The 23,112-nt window shown below is 42.5% G+C and overlaps 1 protein-coding gene across 7 annotated transcripts in view; it reads right to left on the minus strand.

Moving 5' to 3' along the window:
* The window catches only part of RUFY2 (RUN and FYVE domain containing 2), a 64,236-nt gene extending 41,349 nt beyond the window's left edge, over positions 1-22,887 (minus strand). For 2 of the 7 annotated variants that reach the window (XM_073353474.2, XM_073353475.2), the window contains exons 1-5: positions 22,269-22,509; positions 20,348-20,521; positions 18,871-18,988; positions 12,367-12,468; positions 8,326-8,449 (exon numbers count right to left, since the gene is read on the minus strand). In XM_073353474.2, coding sequence (XP_073209575.1) covers positions 8,326-8,449; positions 12,367-12,468; positions 18,871-18,988; positions 20,348-20,521; positions 22,269-22,410 — 660 coding nt within the window. In that variant the 5' untranslated portion in view covers positions 22,411-22,509. Of the gene's footprint in view, positions 1-8,325; positions 8,450-12,366; positions 12,469-18,870; positions 18,989-20,347; positions 20,522-22,268; positions 22,514-22,789 lie in introns of those variants that run through there. The other 5 variants (XR_012159993.2, XM_073353473.2, XM_073353472.2 and 2 more) reach the window with 5 other exon arrangements.
* Between the last annotated feature and the right edge of the window lie 225 nt (positions 22,888-23,112).

The raw sequence follows: 23,112 nt of genomic DNA on the forward strand, positions 1-23,112 counted from the left end.
AGTAACAATCAGCATGGATTTGTCAAGAACAAATTGTGTCAAACCAATCTAATAGCTTTCTCTGGTATCAAGACTTGAGGATGGGGAGAAGCGGTAGATGTGGTAGAATAGATCTTGACTTCAGTAAGTCTTTTGATGCTGTTTTGCATGACCTTCTCAAAAACAAACTAGGAAAAATACAGCCTAGATGGAGCAACTATAAGGTGGGTGCATAACTGTCTGGAACACCATTCCCAGAGAGTAGTTATCAGTGGTTCACAGTCCAGCTGGAGGGGCATATCAAGTGGGGTCCCACAGGAATAGGTTCTGGGTCCAGTTCTGTTCAATATCTTCATCAATGATTTAGATAATGGCTAATACATCCCAGAATGTTTGCTTCTTTTCTGCCACAGTATTACACTGTTGAGTCATATTTAGCTTGTTTTGATCCACTATAATCTCCAGATTCCTTTCTACAGTACTCCTTCCTAGGTAGTCATTTCCCATTTTGTATGCATACAACTGATTATTCTTTCCTAAGTGAAGTATTTTGCATTTATCCTTATTAAATTTCATCCTATTTACTTCAGACCATTTCTCCAGTTTGTCCAGATCATTTTTAATTTTAATCCCATCCTCCAAAGCACTTGCAAACTCTCCCAGCTTGGTATCCTCAGCAAACTTTATAAGCATACTCTCTCTGCCATTATCTAAATCATTAATTACAGATGCGTAAACACCCAGCAAATGAAGCGTGGCTCAAGAGTCTTTCAGCAAGTGGAGAGACTCACCAGTTTTCACACTGAACAGTTTTTACCACTCAAACAGATGGTCTTCTGCCATACTTTCAACCTCCTACTGGACTCCCGAGGAGGAAAGCCACAACAAGTGAGTGTCTCATTAATACCACAGCAGTCACCATGGACCTTGTCACCACATCTGCCACATCTAAGGCTGGAGGGCCAATCTCATCATCAGCTTTCCCTCACCAGTCAGAGCCTCGAATTCATTTTGAATGTCCTTAACGGCAAAGCCAACTAGTTTGCCATAGACGGTAAAATCATACTTGGCCATCAACGCTCAGCAGTCTGAGACTTGAAAGACCAAGGAATACACTTTTTTCCCAATGAGATCAAGTCTCTTCACTTCTTTCTCATGTGGCCCTACCAAATTTACAGCCATGAAAAATGCATCGCGGACCGTGAAATCTGGTTTCCCCCATGAAATCTGGTCTTTTGTGTGGTTTTATCCTATATTATACCAATTTTTGGGGGGAGAGACCACGGTTTCTCAAATTGGAGTCCTGACCCAAAAGGGAGTTGCAGGGGGTGAGGAGTCACAAGGTTATGGGGGGGGGGGTGTCTCCACAGTATTGCCACCCTTACTTTTGCGCTGCCTTCAGAACTGGATGGCTGGAGAGTGGTGGCTGACGGCCAGGCGCCCAGCTCTGAAGGCAGCGCCCCGCCAGCAGCAGCACAGACATAAGGGTGGCAATACCATCCCATATGCCACCCTTACTTTCTTCATTGCTGTCTTCAGAGCAGGGCAGCCGGAGAGTGGTGGCTTCTGACTGAGGGCCCAGCTCTGCAGGCAGCAGCACAGAAGTAAGAGTGGCAATATCATACCATGCCATCCTTATTGCTGCGCTGCTCCTGATGGCAGCTCTGCCTTCAGAGCTGGGCTCCTGGCCAGCAGCCACCACTCTCTGGCCACCCATCTCTGAAAGCAGCGCAGAAGTAAGGGTAGCAATACCACAACGTACACACACACACCCCAACTCCTTTTTGGGTCAGGATCCCTCGAATTACAACACCATGAAATTTCAAAATGAAATAGCTGAATTAATGAAATTTACTATTTTTAAAATCCTATGACTGTGAAACTGACCAAAATGGACCATGAATTTGGAAGAGCCCTAAGTATTGGTTACAACTTACAGATACTGCACCTGGAAGGGATGTGGGTTTCTCCCTGGCAGTACAGAGAGGTGTCATGGTAATCTGTAACCAGGAGGGCTTGTGGTATTTGATGCAGCTTTTAAATCTGGGGATTCTTGTCATACTCTCCTGAAACCATAGGAAGACCAAGGCTGGAGGAAGGGAGGGAACGTCTGTGTCAGTTACAGAGATCGCTTCCAACCCAGGGGAGAGATCGCAAACTATGGAAATATTTTTTTGTATAGTTAGGGAACCAAACCCCTAAAAACTAACTAATTATAAGAAACTTTTTAAAACTATTTGGAGAGAACCTGAAGAAACCAGCAAAAATACCATACCTCCATTTTAAAGCACAAACAGTAAGAAGAAACTAAAACGGTAGTGGTCTGACTGCCCTATTTATCTCCTTGGTGCGAAGCACAAGGAATGCGAGGGCATATGCGCAGACCAGTGGACATTGCTAGGGAAGAAACGTCTCTGGTCTGGATGCAAGGAGCACATGCACAATCTGAAGTGCACCACAAATAGGGACAATCCGAAAAAAAAGAAATAATTGAACAGGCAATTTACAATTGTTCCCTTGAGTTCCTCTCCCTTGACTCCATCCTTAATTCCCTCCACCAAGACTTCTTCCCTCCTCTCTTCACCAAGGTCTCTAGCAACCTCTTCATGGCCATATCTCAGGGCCCCTAGTCCACCTTCATCCTCTGATCTCTCTGCTACTTTTAAAACTGAGAATAAATGATTTCTTGAAATCTTGCCCTCCTCTGGCGTTCACAACACTGTTCTCTCTTAGGGTATGTCTACACTATGAAATTAGGTTGAATTTATAGAAGTCGATTTTTTAGAAAGCGATTTTATACAGTCGATTGCGTGTGTCCCCACTAAGCGCATTAAGTCGGCAGAGTGCGTCCACAGTACCGAGGCTAGCATCAACTTTAGGAGCATTGCACTGTGGGTAGCTATCCCACAGTTCCCGCCGCCCATTGGAATTCTGGGTTAAGCTCCCAATGCCTGGTGGGGCAAAAACATTGCCACAGGTGGTTTTGGGTACATGTCATCAGTCGCCCCTCCCTCCATGAAAGCAACAGCAGAGAATTGCTTCGCGCATTTTTTCCATGCAGGCGCCATACTGCTTTCAGCAGACAGTGCAGTAGGACTGCTAACCGTCGTCATCGAATGACCACTTCCGCTGCCACTCTGCTCTCCTGATACTATGAATCAACCTCACAGGTCCTCTATATGACCGTCATCATCCACCACTTCCGGTGCCACTCTGCTCTCCTGATGGTCTCGCAGGGCCGCTTCTGCTGCAACTCAGCTCGGCTGCTCTTGTCTCGTCATAACACGGCAAGTGTGCAGCCTGCTCAGCTGTTGGGTCCTGGCAGCAGACAGTGCAGTAGGTCTGCAAAACTGGTCATCCAACCACCGCTTCCCCTGCAACTCTGCTCTCCTGCAGATGCCATACCATGGCAAGCATGGAGCCCGCTCAGATCACCGCAGCAGTTATGAGCATTGTAAACACCTTGCACATTATCATGCAGTATATGCAGAACCAGAACCTGCAAAAGCGGGCGAGGAGGTGACGACAGTGCGGTGACGACAGTGATGAGGACATGGACACAGACGTCTCTCAAAGCATGGGCCTCAGCAATTTGGTCATCCTGGTGCCAATGGGGCAGGCTCCATATGCCATGGAATGCCGATTTTGGGCTCGGGGAAACAAGCACAGACTGGCGCATAGTGTTGCAGGTCTGGGATGGAACTTTGTGACTTGCTTTCCCCTGCGCAAGAATACCAAGATGAGAGCAGCCCTCACAGTTCACAAACGAGTAACAATAGCCCTCTGGAAGCTTGCAATGCCAAACAGCTACTAGTCAGTCAGGAATCAATTTGGAGTGGGCAAATCTACTGTGATCCAAGTAGCCAACACAAGCTCTGAGCTGCTACTATCAAGGGTAGTGACTTTGGGAAATGTGCAGGTCATAGTGGATGCCTTTGCTACAATGGGATTCTTTAACTGTAGTGGGGCTATAGACGGAACGCATATCCCTATCTTGGCACCGGAGCACCAAGGCAGCCAGTACATAAGCCGCAAGGGGTAATTTTCAGTGGCGCTGCAAGCACTGGTAGGTCACAAGGAACTTTTCACCAACATCAATGTGGAATGGCCGGGAAAGGTACATGATGCTCACATCTTAAGGAACTCTGGCCTGTATGAACAGCTGCAGCAAGGGACTTACTTTCCAGACCAGAAAATAACCGTTGGGGATGTTGAAATGCCTACAGTTATCTGTGGGGACCCAGTCTACCCCTTAATGCCATGGCTCACGAAGCCATTCACAGGCAGCCTGGACTGTAGTCAGGAGCTGTTCAACTATAGGGTGAGCAAGTGCAGAATGGTGGCAGAATGTACATTTGGACATTTAAAAGCATGCTGGCGCAGTTCACTGACTTGGTTAGACCTCAGTGAAACCAATATTCCCATTGTTATTACTGCTTGCTGTGTGCTCCACAATATCTGTGAGAGTAAGGGGGAGACATTTATGGCAGGGTGGGAAGTTGAGGCAAATCGCCTGGCTGCTGATTACGTGCATCCAGACACCAGGGCGGTTAGAAGAGCACAGCAGGGCGCGCTGCGCATCAGAGAAGCTTTGAAAACCAGTCTCATGGCTAACCAGGCTACGGTGTGACAGTTCTGTTTGTTTCTCCTTGATGAAAACCTGTCCCCTTGGTTCACTCTACTTCCCTGTAAGCCAACCAACCTTCCCTCCCACCTTCGATCACCACTTGCAGAGGCAATAAAGTCATTGTTTCAAATTCATGCATTCTTTATTAATTCGTCACACTAATAGAGGGATAACTGCCAAGGTAGCCCGGGAGGGGTGAGGGAGGAGGAAAGCACTGAGTGGGGTGGGGGAGGAGGAGAGGAGGGAAGGACAAGGCCACACTGCACTTCAAAACTTATTGAATGCCAGCCTTCTGTTGCTTGGGCAGTCCTCTGGGTGGAGTGGTTGGGTGCCCGGAGCCCCAGAGTTCTTGGGCGTCTGGGTGAGGAGGCTATGGAACTTGAGGAGGAGGGCAGCTGGTTACACAGGGGCTGCAGTGGCAGTCTCTGCCTTTCCTGCACCTCAAGCATACACCGGAGCATATCAGTTTGATCCTCCAGTAGCCTCAGCATTGCATCCTGCCTCCTTTCATCATGCTGCCGCCACCTTTCCTCTTGATCCCGGCACCTCTCCTGTTGCTCCTGCCACCTGTCCTCACGTTCATTTTTTGCTTTCCTGGACTCTGCCATTGTCTGCCTCCACGCATTCTGTTGGCTCTTTCAGGTTGGGTGGACTGCATGAGCTCAAAGAACATTTCATCGCGAGTGCGTTTTTTTCACCCTCTTATCTCCGCTAGCCTCTGGGAAGGAGATGCTAGTCACAGCATTGAAACATTTGCAGCTGCAGGAGGAAAAAAGGGAGATTAAAATTGAAAAAGACACATTGGCCATTTAAAAGGAGGAGCTGATGTTTTCAGGTTAACGTGCAGCACAAACCCAACTAACCCTCCCACCCATCCAATTCTCTGGGACGATCGCTTCACCCCTCCCCGCACTGCGTGGCTAACAGCAGGGATGATTTCTTTTCAGCCACAGGCAAACAGTCCAGCAGGAACAGCCACCTCTGAATGTCCCCTTAATTAAATTCCCCTATTTCAACCAGGTGACCATGAATGATATCACTCTCCTGAGGATAACACAGAGAGATAAAGAACGGATGTTGCTTGAATGCCAGCAAACACCGGGACCACACACTGCCATGCTTTCTTATGCAATGATTCCAGACTATGTGCTACTGGTCTGCCATGGTAATGTGTCCTATCACGGAGGACACAATAAGGCTGCCCACCCCAGAAACCTTTTGCAAAGGCTTTGGGAGTACCTCCAGGACAGCTTCATTGAGATGTCCCTGGAGGATTTCCACTCCATCCCCAGACACGTTAACAGACTTTTCCAGTAGCTGTACTGGCCACGAATGCATCCCAAGTCTTCAGGGCAAATTAATCATTAAACACGCTTGCTTTTAAACCGTGTATTATATCTACAAAGGTACACTCACCAGAGGTGCCTTCTCTGCCTTCAAGGTCCGGGAGCCCAGGTTGGGAGGGTGCTGTCTCCAGGATGATAAACAGTTCCTGGCTGTCGAGGAGAACGGTTTCTCCGCTTGCCTAGTGTGCGCTATTTTCAGCCTCCCGCTCCTCATCATCTTCCTCGTCCCCAAAATCCTCATCCCTGTTACGTGAGACACCCTTGCAGGAGTCCACATACAGGTGTGGGGTAGTTGTAGGGGCACCCCCCTAGAATTGCATGCAGCTCATCATAGAAGCGGCATGTCTGGGGCTCTGACCCACAGCAGGCGTTTGCCTCTTGGGTTTTTTGGTAGGCTTGCCTGAGCTCCTTAAGTGTCACGCGGCACTGCTGCAGGTCCCTGTGATAGCCTCTCTCCTTCATGCCCTTGGAGATTTTTTCAAATGTTTTGGCATTTCATCTTTTGGAACGGAGTTCTGATAGCACGGATTTGTCTCCCCTGCGATCAGATCCAGTACCTCCCATTCGGTCCATGCTGGAGCTCTTTTGCGATTCTGGGACTCCATGGTCACCTGTGCTGATCAGCTGGCCATGCTGGCCAAACAAGAAATGAAATTCAAAAGTTCACGGGGCTTTTCCTGTCTACCTGGCCAGTGCATCTGAGTTGAGAGTGCTGTCCAGAGCGGTCATAATGGAGCACTGTGGGATAGTTCCCAGAGGCTAATACGGTCGAATTGCGTCCACACTAAGCCAAATTCAACCCAGCGATGTCTATTTCAGCGCTAATCCCCTCGTCGGGGAGGATTACAGAAATACATTTTAAGAGCCCATTAAGTTGACAAAAATGGCTTCATTCTGTGGATGGGTGCAGGGTTAAATTGATCTAACGGTGCTAAATTCAACCTAAACTCGTAGTGTAGATCAGGACTCAGTTCTCCTCATGCTCTTTTAATTGCTCCTTCAATGTTTCTTTTGACATGTCCCCCCTCTTCCTGTCTACTCACACTTTTTATGGACTCTGTCCTTTGTTGCACCCCACCCCACACACACACTTCTCTCTCACATAGTTTCAGTCTTTACCCTCTTGACTGACATATCTATCTTTTCATTCTGGATTTGTCTCCCATGATCCAGACTCTTGTCTAAGACTGCCTCCCAGATGTCTTGCTGTCAGCTTAAACTTCACTTGGTCAAAACTGAATTCTCTATCTTCCACCATCTCGACACACTTCTATTTTTCATCACTGCTGATATCACTATCATCCTCCCTACTCCTCTTCTTTTCCCCATATCCAGGTTGTGCCCAAATCCAGGTTTTGTCCATACAGCTAAAACTCTTGTTCATGCCCTCATTTTTCATAACTTCACTACTCCAACTACTTGCTTAATGTGGTCTGACATCCATACCACCCTATTCCAATCTATACCAAAAACAAATGCTGAGATCATCTTCCCTTGCCTATTATTCTGACCATATTAAGTCCTCTTCCCACTAGCTATCTTTTCCAACACATCAGTAGAGACCTGCGCAGATACAAAACTTGTATCTGCATCCAATCCGTGATCTGCAAAAATGGTCTGCAGATATAAAGCAGATATCCACAGATTTGCAGGGCTCTACACACCAAGTTCAAGCTTCTTGTATTAATTTTCCGAGGCCCTTCGTAACTGTCACACTCTGCTTATCCTATCTTGTCTCTGACAGCATCACCTCCAGCCTTCTTCACCGTCAATGATGCCCTATTTGTCAGCTTCTCCTACATCAACCTTTACACACAGAATGCCCCTCAAACTCATTTGTACAGCCACTATCTTCTCCTTCAAATCACTCTTCAAGACTCATTTCTACCGTCTCCTATAAAAATTAGCAAACTAACCAAGACTGGGTAGAGAAGTATTTGGGGATACCCGATTTTATGTAATTTTTTAAAATGTAGAAAATATACATGCATTTCTTTATTGGCAGCTGTATGTTGCTTGTAATCTTAAATTATAATTTTTCAAGGCACAGACTATGTCTTCCAATAAGTGCCTAGCACACTGCAGGCAGTACAATAATACAAGTAAACAACAGCAACAACTGTAGACAACTTACCCCTATGATTCAATAGTGAACTGATATTTAGTAAGAGGCAGTTCTACTTAACTATGGCATTTTGGAATTCAGGAATTATCACTAAAAGTGTTTAAGTTCAAATAATTTTGTAAAGAAAATTCATTGTCATGGATGAACAGATTGGAACATATTTATAAGCAACTATGCATCTGCCTCTATAAAAGCATTGGCCATTTTCTTGAAAAGTTCCTTTCAAAAGAAGTTTATAATTCACTTACTTGTGAATCCAAGTCTTCTCCCTTTACACACAGGTTAGCATCTATCACATTTAACCCAACCAAGAGCCCAACAATAACTGCTCCTTCTTCTTCCATCATCAGTGCATGATATTCATAAAATTCACTGTAGAGTAATAAAACATCTTGTATCAGAATAATTATTTATTTCCTACAACATTTTAACATATTGAGATTTAGTAAGTCACTGGTAAATGGGGTGTGTGTATCTGAGTTGTTCCTGTAACTTTAGTCTTACTCTGATGTTCTTAAAGATTAATCAGATCTGTACATACTGTGACTTCATCACTGATCTTTAAAGTGGTAATTATGAACCACTGAAAAGTGGTAATTATGGGAAATCGCGCCACATGTTTTGTAAAAATATTAAAGAAAATCTTGCCATATTTGTGAAATGTTCTGGAGATTCTTCTAATATAGCATATTTGATTTTTTTTAAGAGAATTGGGTTTGAAATCAAAGGAGTAAGAAATCAGGCAAGAGATTGGCTAGAGGAGGAAAAAGGCAGGAAGAATTTCCTAAAGCTGTAGTAGTCTTTAAAGAAATGTATGCTCTGCTAACAAACTTACATGCCCAACAGACACAGTGTCAAAAATCTTACCTCCTCTTCCCACCTCTCTGAATTTATTTTTGTTAAAAACAAAGTTTTGTGATGTCTGAAACAGAAACACTGTTAACCCTTTAGTTTTAAATATTTTTGGATGTTTACTACATTTTCAAATATATTAATTTCAATTACAACACAATTTCCATCCCACCACCAACCTCAGCCTGGTCCAGTCCACACAAGAGATCCACTTCCTGGACACTACAGTGCTAATAAACAATGGTCACATAAACACCACCCTATACCGGAAACCGACTGACCGCTATTCCTACCTGCATGCCTCCAGCTTTCACCCTGACCACACCACACGATCCATCGTCTACAGCCAAGCTCTGCGATACAACCGCATTTGCTCCAACCCCTCAGACAGAGACAAACACCTACAAGATCTCTGTCAAGCTTTCTTACAACTACAATACCCACCTGCAGAAGTAAAGAAACAGATTGATAGAGCCAGAAGAGTTCCCAGAAGTTACCTACTACAGGACAGGCCTAACAAAGAAAATAACAGAACGCCACTAGCCGTCACCTTCAGCCCCCAACTAGAACCCCTCCAACGCATTATTAAGGATCTACAACCTATCCTAAAGGATGACCCAACACTCTCACAAATCTTGGGAGACAGGCCAGTCCTTGCCTACAGACAGCCCCGCAACCTGAAGCAAATACTCACCAACAACCACATACCACACAACAGAACCACTAACCCAGGAACCTATCCTTGCAACAAAGCCCGTTGCCAATTGTGCCCACATATCTATTCAGGGGACACCATCACAGGGCCTAATCACATCAGCCACACTATCAGAGGCTCGTTCGCCTGCACATCCACCAATGTGATATATGCCATCATGTGCCAGCAATGCCCCTCTGCCATGTACATTGGTCAAACTGGACAGTCTCTACGTAAAAGAATAAATGGACACAAATCAGATGTCAAGAATTATAACATTCATAAACCAGTCGGAGAACACTTCAATCTCTCTGGTCACGCAATCACAGACATGAAGGTCGCTATCTTAAAACAAAAAAACTTCAAATCCAGACTCCAGCGAGAAACTGCTGAATTGGAATTCATTTGCAAATTGGATACTATTAATTTAGGCTTAAATAGAGACTGGGAGTGGCTAAGTCATTATGCAAGGTAGCCTGTTTCCTCTTGTTCCCCCCCCCCCCCCCAGATGTTCTGGTTTAACTTGGATTTAAACTTGAAGAGTGGTCAGTTTGGATGAGCTATTACCAGCAGGAGAGTGAGTTTGTGTGTGTATGGGGGTGGGGGGGATGTGAGAAAACCTGGATTTGTGCAGGAAATAGCCCAACTTGATTGTCATGCATATTGTGTAAAGAGTTGTCACTTTGGATGGGCTATCACCAGCAGGAGAGTGAATTTGTGGGGGGCGGGGGGGTGGAGGGTGAGAAAACCTGGATTTGTGCTGGAAATGGCCCACCTGATGATCACTTTAGATAAGCTATTACCAGCAGGACAGTGGGGTGGGAGGAGGTATTGTTTCATATTCTCTGTGTATATATAAAGTCTGCTGCAGTTTCCACGATATGCATCTGATGAAGTGAGCTGTAGCTCACGAAAGCTTATGCTCTAATAAATTGGTTAGTCTCTAAGGTGCCACAAGTACTCCTTTTCTTTTTGCGAATACAGACTAACACGGCTGTTACTCTGAAACAGAATACAAAGTGTACAGTGCTTACTTTATATTTATTTTTATTATAAATATTTGAACTGTAAAAAAAACATTGTATTTTTCAGTTCACCTCATACTGAAAATTGTATTGTACTGTAGTGCAATCTCTATCATGAAAACTGAACTTACAAACGTAGAATTATGTACAAAAAACCCTACATTCAAACATAAAACAATGTAAAACTTTAGAGCCTACAAGTCCACTCAGTCCTACTTCTTGGTCAGCCAGTCACTCAGACAAACAAGGTTGGTTACAATTTGCAGGAGATAATGCTGCCTGCTTCTTATTTACAATGTCACCTGAAAGTGAGAACAGGCGTTCGCATGACACTGTTGTAGCTGGCATTGCAAGATATTTACGTGCCAGATGCGCTGAAGATTCATATGTCCCTTTATGCTTCAACCACCATTCCAGAGGACATGCTGACGATGGGTTCTGCTTGATAAGGAGTGCGGACTGGTGCATGTTCATTCTCATCATCTGAGTCAGATGCCACCCGCAGAAAGTTGATTTTCTTTTCTGGTGGTTTGGGTTCTGTAGATTCTGCATCAGAGTGTTGTTTTTTTAAGACTTCTGAAAGTATGCTCCACACCTCGTGCCTCTCAGATTTTGGAAGGCACTTCAGATTCTTAAACCTTGGGTCGAATGCTGTAGCTATTTTTAGAAACCTCACATTGGTAACTTTTTTGCGTTTTGTTAAATCATCTGTGCAAGTGTTCTTAAAACAAACACGTGCTGGGTCATGAGACCGCTATAACATGAAATATATGGCAGAATGCGGGTAAAATAGAGTAGGAGACATACAATTCTCCCCCCAAGGAAAACAGTCACAAATTTAATTGGCGCATTTTTTTTTTAACAAGCATCATCAGCATGCAAGCATGTCCTCTGGAATGGTGGCCAAAGCATGGAAGGGACATACGAATGTTTAGCATATCTGGCATGTAAATACCTTGCCACGCTGGCTACAAAAGTGCCATGCAAACGCCTGTTCTCACTTTCAGGTGACATTGTAAATAAGAAGCAGGCAGCAGTATTTCCCGTCAATGTAAACAAACTTGTTTGTCTTAGCAATTGGCAGAATAAGAAGTAAGACTGAGTGGACTTGTAGGCTCTAAAGTTTTACACTGTTTTGTTTTTGAGTGGAGTTATGTAAACAAAAAAAATATGCATTTGTAAGTTACACTTTCACAATAAAGAGATTGCACTACAGTATTTTTATGAGATGAACTGAAAAACACTATTTCTTTTATCATTTTTATCGCGCATATATTTGTAATCAAAAATAATAATATAAAGTGAGCACTGTGCACTTTGTATTCTGTGTTGTAATTTAAATCAATATTGAAAATGTAGAAAAAAAATCCCAAAATATTTAATAAATGTCAATTGGTATTCTATTGTTATAAGTGCGATTAATTGCAATTAATTTTTTTGAGCTAATCATATGAGTTAACTGGAATTAATTGACAGCCCTAAGGATAACTAATTTTTTCCCATGGGGGCGAAGGGGGGAGAAGAGACCCTTATAGGCTGAATCGTGCCTGGAGCTTATAATGGAAATTCATATATATTTCAACTGCAGTTTCACAAACAAGAAGTTATAATGTAATTAAATTTTATGATATGGTAAAGTGCCAAATATAACACTAGACTTGATTTCCTAAACAAATTTTGTTAAAAACTTAAGATAAAATTTCAACAAAATCACTAACCTAAGGAGATCTCTTTGAATGATTAAACAGCGTAGATAATCAGCCATTTTTTTTTGCATTAATGCCAATCGTAACCAAGCCCGGGCACGGCCCAGTGGTGTTCTGAAAAGAAGAAAAATTAGTGAGGATAGAGCTGCACATCAATTAGTCTTATTGCCTTCATGAATCAGTTTGTTAATACACAAATTCAGATTTTAAAGGTATTTTAAGTTATTATTTGAATAACACTCAATCGGTCAATTAAAAGACACAATTATCTATTTTTCTAAAGCAAAAAAACAAAAACAAACACACACACACACACACTCTCTCTCATTGGCTAGTATAACATGCTGATTTGCAACCAATTATAAGCTTTATATTACTTTTGGTACTTTTAAGCTAAGAAGGAGAATATACTATATTTACATATATATATTACCATACATTTACTCATTCTTAATATTTACATTCTTATGTTAGAAAATGCTGAAGTACATTTCTTATTTACGAGATGATAATCTTTTACCCAGGATTTGTGTCAAGTTGCATTTGGATGAAAACTGGAATTCAATTAAAAATGTACAAAACAAGCATTTTACATTTTTATTAGTTAAATAAATCTACCTTCAATGTTCCAGAATACACAAGAAAAAAAAAGTCTACCTAAACATGTTTCATTTAAAACTAATGGATTTATTAAATAAAGGGATCAATAACTTAAGCCATGTCATTACAGATTTTTCATAGGATTAGTGGTATTAGTGGCATGGGTGGGAAGGTATATGTGAGGTGATCCATCCAGGGTAGCAGCAGGGTGTTGCCCTTCAAGCTGTGGCCCAGAGCTGCCCTAGAGCAGTACAGAGATAGTTTCTTGTTCTCCTGAGAGCCAAAGAGATCCCAAGACAGTGTTCCTCATTGGGTGAACATCTCATTCAGAACAGAATCATGGAACTCCCATTCATGATTTGTGGGAAAATGTCTGATGAGACTGGCTGCTGGGGAGTTCTGTGCACCTGGTGGGTATACTGTGAACAGGGTTATATGGTTTCTGATACACCAATTCCAAAAACAACTGCATGAGTGGACCAATGGACACTGCCAACTAAAAAAAAAAAACAAAAACCTACAGATTCTGGCACATATACCCACGTGCAGAATACACAAAAGAACTATCACTTGAAGAAGCAGCATATCTTGCCTCAAGAAAAGCCTGCTTTTCACCTTTTCTGATGACCAGTCCCTAGACACAAACTTTAAGAATGTAATTTACAGCGTATATACATAGAATCATAGACCATCAGGGTTGGAAGGGACCTCAGGAGGTCATCTAGTCCAACCCCCTGCTCAAAGCAGGACCAATCCCCAATTTTTGCCCTAGATCCCTAAATGGCCCCCTCAAGGATTGAACTCACAACCCTGGGTTTAGCAGGCCAATGCTCAAACCACTGAGCTATCCCTCCCCCCCATAAGTCCTTCCACACTATCTATGCATACATGTCACAATATTGACAACAAATGTGACACTGGCTTTCATTTGAGTCCTCACATGACACACTTTGGTGAACTGGAACATATAGGTCAGATCCACAAGATGACCTCTCTACATCCCCTTGCCAGCTGGCATTAAGAGGTTCTTGGGTCACTCCACGTCCTTTAAGTTTTCACAATTACTAGATCTCATCTTCTCCCAACTTGTTTATCTCCCCATGGATTGGAAGACAAAAAACAAGCTTTCCTGCTTTTTCAACTCCCAGTCCGTTTCTCAATTTTGAATGAGCTTGTCCAAATGAAAAAAAAAAAAAAAAAGTCTGCACCTGCTAACTAAAACCGCAAGTAATTAAGGCAAAAGCTTTTCTACATAACAAGCTGAAAGTACTTACATTTAGAAACATGTAAATACCAGCATTCACTCCATTGTAAAGACTGAAAATAATACAGATACTTAATGAAGTACACAACTTTGTGATATATTCAAAAAGCTTAAGTTAACCTCAAAAGTTAAATATGTTTTCCTCCTGATTCTGTATATACTTAAAAATGTACCAATCCTTTTTAACTCATTACAACCTGAGGAGGGCTCATTGACATAGCTTTTTATAATTTACCTTAGTAGACTACAATAATTTTAGGCCTTAACATAGGTTGTCATAATAAATTTAATTTTCAACATTTTTTCCAAAATAAAAATGTATTTAATTTAAATAAAAAATCCAATTTAAAACAAAAAAAATATATTATTGATTTTATCCATCTTGTAACTAGAAATCATAGAATCATAGAATATCAGGATTGGAAGGGACTTCAGGAGGTCATCTAGTCCAACCCCCTGCTCAAAGCAGGACCAATCCCCATTTTTTGCCCCAGATCCCTAAATGGCCCCCTCAAGGATTGAACTCACAACCCTGGGTTTAGCAGGCCAATGCTCAAACCACTGAGCTATCCCTCGCCCTATAACGTTTTCATGAATTTATTTTTGAAAATATTTGAAGTAAAACAGTTTTTGTTTGGATGCCAACACTTTCCAGCAGTGTTTGCAACCCAAACAGTGCAGTACTATGCTACCGCATGAGAATCAGAGAGTGAAAACAACCACTCTATTTTAATTGTCCAAGCAAAGCACTGTGTAGAAAGTAAAAACAACATAAAGGGTAAAATATAATTTTTTTTTTATTGGTTAAGGTATTAATACCAACACAGGGAAGAAAAATAAATGATTCTTAATCTGACAGTGTCCTTTTAAAAATGTTTACAATAAAAGTTCAAAAAAATTATTTTTGTTAGAAAAAGTTTGGAGAATATCTTGTAAACAGGCCCATCAAGAGAAATTTGGAGCCCAGGTACATCAAGTTTGCTGGGGACCCACCCCCTTCCATTTCACCCAGTTACAGAAGTTTGGGGGGCCCCAAAGTTTAGGGCCTCAGTACAGTTGTCAACCTTTGTTCCCGATATTTTCAGCCCTGCTTTCAAATACTCACAAAGTCAGGAGGGTTTAAGAGAGAAGCATATGGACGTCCACTACCAAACTGTGCAGGAATCCTATAAAGTTTGCACAGCTCTATCTTTAGACCTTATCTTTTTTCAAGATAATTTTACTAACATAAAGGTGTGTCCCAAACACTGAACAAAACACAAAGAGGATGAATATATAACTGACTGGGAAACTCTGTTAGAAGCTATATATTTCCTAGCATATTAAGCAAACTAAATTTTATCACTGAGAATCACTGCAATGGTCTAATGACTCTGCTGTTTGCCACAATATGAGGATTAGAGTTACATCCTCCAGCTGATGCCATGGGAACATCATGTACTTGAAATAAGGCTAGCGGTAAACAAGTAAACTTGACGATTCCAAAAGACACCAGCACACCAAAAAGAATAAAACATTTACAAGACTGCCTCAATCACCTTATTTTTTCCCCAAAAATTAGATACCAGCAACACTGGCTGATAACAAAGACATTATATTTGATGCTGAAAATAGAGAAGATTTCATTTAATGTCTGATCAAGCTAAGAATGGGAAGGCAGGCGGATTACTCTTCGCTAGTTAACCAGTAAGGCAGTCTTGGTTATATTATTTTTATGCAACATTTGGAAAGTTAGTACAACTGAGACATAAGGGTATCACCTTTGTGGGGAGCATGGGCTGTTATAGCAGAGATAAAGAAGGGACAAGACAGAACTGGGGAGGGGAGCAAATCAAATCAGTATCTTAGATGTCTGTATACTAATGTGAGAAGTATGGGAAATAAGCAGGGGAAAACTTTAAATGCTAATAAATAAACACAACTATGACATAGTTGGCATCACAGAGACATGGTAGGATAATATGCATGACTGGAATATTGGTATAGAAGGGTATTGCTCAGGAAGGACAGGCAGGAAAAAGGGGAGGAGGTGTTAACTTATATATTAAAAATGTATACACTTGGACTGAAGTTGAGATGGAAATAGGAGACAGACCTGTTGAAAGTCTCTGGTAAGGATAAAAGGGGTAAAAAACAAGGGTGGTGTCCTGGTAGGGGTCTACTGCAGACCACCTAACCAGGAAGAAGAGGTGGATGAGGCTTTTTTTAAAAACAACTTTAACAAAACTTTAACAAAATCATCCAAAGCACAGGACTTGGTGGTGATGACTTCAACTACTCAGATGTCTCTGGGGAAAACAACACAGCAGCGCACAGATCATCCAATAAGTTCTTGGAATGTATTAGAGACAATTTTTTATTTCAGAAGGTAGAGAAAGCTACTAGGGGAGAGACTGTTCTACATTTGATTTTGACAAATAGGTAGGAACTGGTTGGGAATTTGAAAGCGAAAGGCAGCTTGGGTGAAAGTGATCATGAAATGATAGAGTTCATGATTCTAAGGAATGGTGGAAGGGAGAACATCAAAATAAAGACAGTGGCAGGTAAGATCCCATGGGAAGCAAGTCTAAGGGAAAAAAAAATTGGCAGTTTTTCAAAGAGACATTATTAAGGGCACAAGAGCAAACTATCCCACTGTGTACGAAAGATAAGAAGTATGGCAAGAGAACACCCTGCTTTAACCAGGAGATCTTCAATTTCCAAAAAAAAAAAAGAGTCCTACAAAAAGTGGAAACTAGGTCAAATTACAAAAAGAATGAATATAAACAAATAACACAAGTATGTAGGGACAAAATTAGAAAGGCCAAGGCACAAAACGAGATCAAACTAACTAGAGACATTAGGGTAACAAGAACACATTCTACAAATACATTAGAAGCAAGAGGAAGACCAAGGACAATTTTACTTTTCTATCCAGAAAGATAATGGAGCAAATAATTAAGCAATCAATTTGCAAACATCTAGAACATATGTTCTAGAACATATGTTCAATTTTCACGTTTAACATAGTGAATGCCAGTGAAAATGAGATAGGATCAGAAGAGGCTAAAATAGGGAAAGAACAAGTTAAAAATTACTTAGACAAATTGGATGTCTTCAAGTCACCATGGCCTGATGAAATACATCCTAGACTACTCAAGGAGCTGACTGAGGAGATATCTGAGCAATCAGCGATTATCTTTGAAAAGTCATGGAAGACAGGAGAGACTCCAAAAGATTAGAAAAGGGCAAATATAGTGCCAATCTATAAAAAGGAAAATAAGGACAACCCAGGGAATTACAGACCAGTCAATTTTACTTTTCTATCCAGAAAGATAATGGAGCAAATAATTAAGCAATCAATTTGTAAACATCTAGAAGATAATAAGGTGATAAGTAACAGTCAGCATGGATTTGTCAAGAACAAATCGTGTCAAACCAACCTCATAGCTTTCTTTGACAGGGTAACAAGCTTTGTGGATGGGGGAGAAGTTTTAGATGTGGTTCTGTTCAATATCTTCATCAACGATTTAGATAATAGCATAGAGAGTACACAGATAAAGTTTGTGGCCGATACCAAGCTGGGATGGGTTGCAAGTGCTTTGGAGGATAGGATTAAAATTCAAAATTATCTGGACAAACTGGAGAAATGGTCTGAAATAAACAGGATGAAACTCAAGAAGGACAAATGCAAAGTACTCAATTTAGGAAGGAACAATCAGTTGCACACATACAAAATGGGAAATGACTGCCTAGGAAGGAATACAGCAGAAAGGGATCTGGCCGTCATAGTGGACCAGAAGCGAAATATGAGTCAACAGTATAAAGCTGTTACAAAAAAAGCAAACATCATTCTGGGATGTATTAGCTGGAGTATTGTAAGCAAGACACAGGAAATAATTCTTCCGCTCTACTCTGCACTGATTAGGCCTCAACTGGAATATTGTGTCCAGTTCTGGTCGCCAGATTTGAGGAAGAATGTGGACAAATTGGAGTGTCCAGAGAAGAGCAACAAAAATTATTAAAGGTCTAGAAAACATGACCTATGAGGAAAGATTGAAAAAAAACTGGGTTTGTTTAGTCTGGAAAAGAGAAGACTGAGAGGGGACATGATAACAGTTTTCAAGTACATAAAAGGTTGTTTCAAGGAAGAGGGAGAAAAATTGTTTTTCTTAACCTCTGAGGATAGGACAAGAAACAATGGGCTTAAATTGCAGCAAGAAAGAGTTAGGTTTTTCCTAATGTCCAACCTAAACGTCAAGGTGGTTAAGCACTGGAATAAATTGCCAGGGGAGGTTGTGGAATCTCCATTACTGGAGATTTTTAAGAGCAGGTTAGACAAACACCTGTCTGGAATGATAATACTTAGTCCTACCATGAGTGCAGGAGACTGGACTAGATGACCTCTCAAGGTCCCTTCCAGTGCTTTTCTTCTATGATTCTACCAATACAATAAAAGGCATTTCATTTTTAAAGTATTTAGCTTCTTCAATGTGAGAAAGGTTCTTCTTCTAAATTCTCTCAACACAGTATGTTAAAATCCAAGTACTACTTTTGCCACAATATGTTTTGCTCTTTAAGGGTCTGAGCTCTTCCACTGACTCTAATGGGCACTGGATCAGGCCCCAAACCTTTACTGCAGCAAATGTTATGTTTTTACCAACACTACTCACTTGAGGCCAGGTAAATCTCTGACGCTAGCTGCTATCTCCTCAGCTTCTGGGTACAACTTCTCCACAAGTTCCAGCGGGCCCCAGATTGTTTTATTGTAACTTAGAAAAGATTTTCTTACTAAGAAAAGGAAAACATGATTTCGTTGACAAATTAAGTTACTTAGCTTACTCTCTCACATACAGTTTACAACAGCATACCTGGGTTAGAAATTGTATACATACATTCTTTTAAAATACTGTACTGTGAATATAGGTATTTATATGACAAACTTTAATTAACCTTTAAAAATAAGTCACAGTGGTTTGGGAATTTCTGAAAAGAATCTTATAAAGTAGCAATTCTGTTTTCATGTTTCAAACAGATCTGCTGAAGCATAACCATGCCAATGTAAGAGTAACAGTGACATGAAATCAAGATATAAGTAACATGCATTTAATCCTGGTAACTGATAAAACATATATAGTCACTTAGGGGTAACTTAGAAAGAAGAAAAAAGTGTAAGTGTATAAAAAAATGTTTGTTATGGTTATCAGTACTTCATAAGAATGGCCATACTGGGTCAACCAAAGGTCCATCTAGCCCAGTATCCTATCTTTTGACAGTGGACAAAGTCAGGTGCTCCAGAGGGAATGAACAGAAGAGGTAATCATCAAGTGATCCATTCCCTGTCGCTCATTCCCAGCTTCTGGCAAACAGAGGCTAGGGACACCATCCCTGCCCATCCTGGCTAATAGCCACTGATGGAACTATCCTCCATGAATTTATCTAGTTCTTTTTTGAACCCTATTATAGTCTTGGCCTTCACAACATCCTCTGGCAAGGAGTTCCACAGGTTGACTGTGCGCTGTATGAAGAAACACTTCCTTTTGTTTGTTTTAAACCTGCTGTCTATTAATTTCATTTGGTGACCCCTAGTTCTTGTGTAACGAGAAGGAGTAAAAACATTTCCTTATTCGCTTTCTCAACACCAGTCATTATTTTATAGACTTCTATCATATCTCCCATGAGTCATCTCTCTTCCAAGCTGAAAAGTCCCAGTCTTATTAATCTCTCCTCATATGGCAGCCGTTCTATACCCCTAATCATTTTTGTTGCCCTTTTCTGAACCTTTTCCAATTCCAATATATCTTTTTTTGAGATGGGGCAACCACAACTCCATGCAGTATTCAAGATGTGGACATAACATGGATTTCTATAGAGGCAATATGATATTTTCTGTCTTATTGTCTATCCCTTTCTTAATGATTCCCAACATTCTGTTTGCTTTTTTGACTGCTGCTGCACATTGAGTGGATGTTTTCAGAGAACTATCCAAGACTCCAAGATCTCTTTTCTGAGTGGTAACAGCTTCAGACTTCTTATAGAGTGCTGTACAAATTCAAACTGCTGTACAAAGAGGATAATGCATCACATTCGAGAAACAAAATTTCAAAATGGTTTGGGACAGGAAATAGATGAATAAAGTGATTACTGCACCTTTAAGACCATGTTTAAGGCAGTGCTCCATAACGACAAAGAACTGTTGCAAAGGTGGATAGTCAGAATCCAGAGTACGGCCAAAGCTCAAAGCTGATTCAATCAATCCTTTGATACTCAATTTAGCCATGTTCAGCAAATTTGCTCTTTCTACAGCTGTTGGGTCTTTTACAGCTAAAACAATCAAAAATAAGCATATTTCAATTAGGAAAGCAAAAAAAATTCACTAAATGCTTTCCTGTTCAAAGCACTTTGATCCCAATCTGTATTTAATGAAAGGAATAAAATCCATTAACTGCTGTAAAGTCACAGTGCTATAAAACAGCATTCACTCCAAAACAAACATAAGATGTGTAATATGTAAATACATATGAAGTAGGCTTTTATTGCCTTCCATTCTTCCATGCACTATATGGGATGTCATAATTTGAGGCACACTTATTGTCTCAATTCATTTCAGTACTGGTCAGGACCAGAAGGGCAACCTAGCTTGGCTTGTAAGACAAAGTGAAAGCAGCACTGACAATGAATATGGAAAAAGCAATGAAAAAAAAAATCAGCTGGTTAACAGGGCTCAGAGACTCTCTTCTATGATACCAAAGCTGCAGTCACATAAGTACAAGACGTGTCTCATTAATATAGTATATCCAGAAACATTATTTGAATCCAAGTTATATATCCAGCACAGAAACAGATGTCAGTTTTCTCCTTTACATAGAAACAGTTTGTATTGTGGCCCTGATTCCACAAAGACTTAGGCCTGCATTTAACTTTACACACTGTAAAGTCCCACTGACTACATTCTATGAGTAGAACATGGTTAAGCACATGCATAAGCATTTGTAAGATCCAGACATAGTTCCTCACCCACTAGCATAATACTGTAGTTTTGATTTACAGTTCTACACAGGGAAGTTTAAAGTGGACACACAAAACCAAGTTTCTTTTCTGTATTTTTTTAAAACTCATTAAAACATTTCTACCTATAATACATAAAACTTTCCAAAACAATCTAAATTGGGGCCTCAAACTAGTTGGCCACTTTAAGAGGGTGCATTATATGTTTCTGATAAAATGGGAAATGACTAAAGGAATATGTTATGAGGGTTATATAATTATTATACGGTCATGATACTTAATCCAGTACTGTCAAATCTCATAATTTTATCAGGAGCCTCATTCTATTTGTTTCTCTTAAAATCACAATTGCTGGAATCAAAGAAATCACATGAGAATCTCAGTTTTCTTGCTTTCTTTTAAGTTTCCAGCCCTTACTGTTTTAAATAAAAGTTTGAAAACGGAGAGAGAGCTGGGGGGAATCCTCTCTCCCTGTTATAGCCCTGAGGCAGCCTGCACCCCAAACCCTCATCCCCAGCCCCACCCCAGAGCCCACACCTCCAGCCGGAGCCCTCACCCCCCAAACCTCTGCCCCAGCCCTGAGCTCCCTCCCACACTCCAAACCCCTCGGCCCCATCCCTGCCACATTAATTTTGTAATGTGCACCAATATGGAGGTGATGTATCACACAACACCTCCATATTGGTGCACATAACAAAATTCATTCTGCACATCCACGGAAAAAATTAGTGTGAACAGCATTCCAAAGTGCGCCCATTGTGAGTTCAGGCACTCCGTAACTGGACTAAGATGGGCCGTTCAGTTGAACCCTTTTATGATTTAAGTATTTTTTTTAATTGAACCGTTTCGCAATAAATCAGGAAGGCAACCTGCACATGCCCACATTTAACACAATCATTCCACTTCACTTGACAAGGAGTGGCACCATGCCCAAGATACGCAAAGGCACCCCAAACAATTCATGTTTATTTTTCTTTCCCAAAAAAGAACCAGTTCCCCCCGGTGCAGACACAACGGCGAAGGCTCTCCCATTGCTCCGCCCTCCCTAGTCCCCACAAAGCACCTGGGGGGCTGCTCCCCGGGAGGCGGCCGCTACCCCCGCGGCCACACAGCACCTCGCCCGGCAGCCGGCCGCTAGCGGCTGTCTGACCGGGGGGGGGGGGAGCAGGCGCCCGCTCCGCATCCCACACGCCGGCGACAAGCATCGTTCTCGGGGGCTCAGCTCCTTTGTCACCGCGCTGCCCGGTGTTGCTCGGACCGGTTGCCCGCAGGGAGCCACGGCCTGGAGCCTGCTTACCCGCCCGGCCGCCCCGCCTCCCCCGGGAGCAGGCGGCCCCCGCACACCGCCCGCCTCGGGCGCGCAGAGGCGGCTGGAGCCACCCCAAGTTCTGCCGCGAGGCGGCCGGGCCACGCACCGACCAGCCGCCGCCGCCTCGGGCTGCCGCTCCGCGCCCGTTGGGAAGCGCCGCCTCACCCCGCTACCTCCCCACCGGGAACCGACAGCTGCCCCCGCGGAGCCCGAGCGGGGCCTGCCACCGCCCCGACTCGCTGCCCCCCACCAGCGGGGAGCAGAGGCACCCTCACCCATGGCCACAGAGCAGCCGCCAGCTGGTCGCGGGCGGGTTGGGCTCCCCTGCACGGCTCCTGCTCCAGCCCTTCGCAGGCTCCTTCCCCTCCACTCCCCGGTCACAAGCCGCACTGCGCCCCCGGCGGCAGGAGGACCTGCCCCTCTCTGCCCACCCTAGAGCGCAACCAGCAAGGAGTGGCTGCTACTCCCCCGTGCTCCAGCCACACACAATCGCCGCTGACGCCGCAAAATTGGGGTCTAGAGCCAGCCTTGCCCCACACCTGAGGAACAGGCGGCAACTTATGGGGCGAAGCATCACCCTGCTCTTTCATAAGTAGCC

The sequence above is a fragment of the Lepidochelys kempii genome, chromosome 7, assembly GCF_965140285.1.
Source record: "Lepidochelys kempii isolate rLepKem1 chromosome 7, rLepKem1.hap1, whole genome shotgun sequence".
NCBI lineage: Eukaryota > Metazoa > Chordata > Testudines > Cheloniidae > Lepidochelys > Lepidochelys kempii.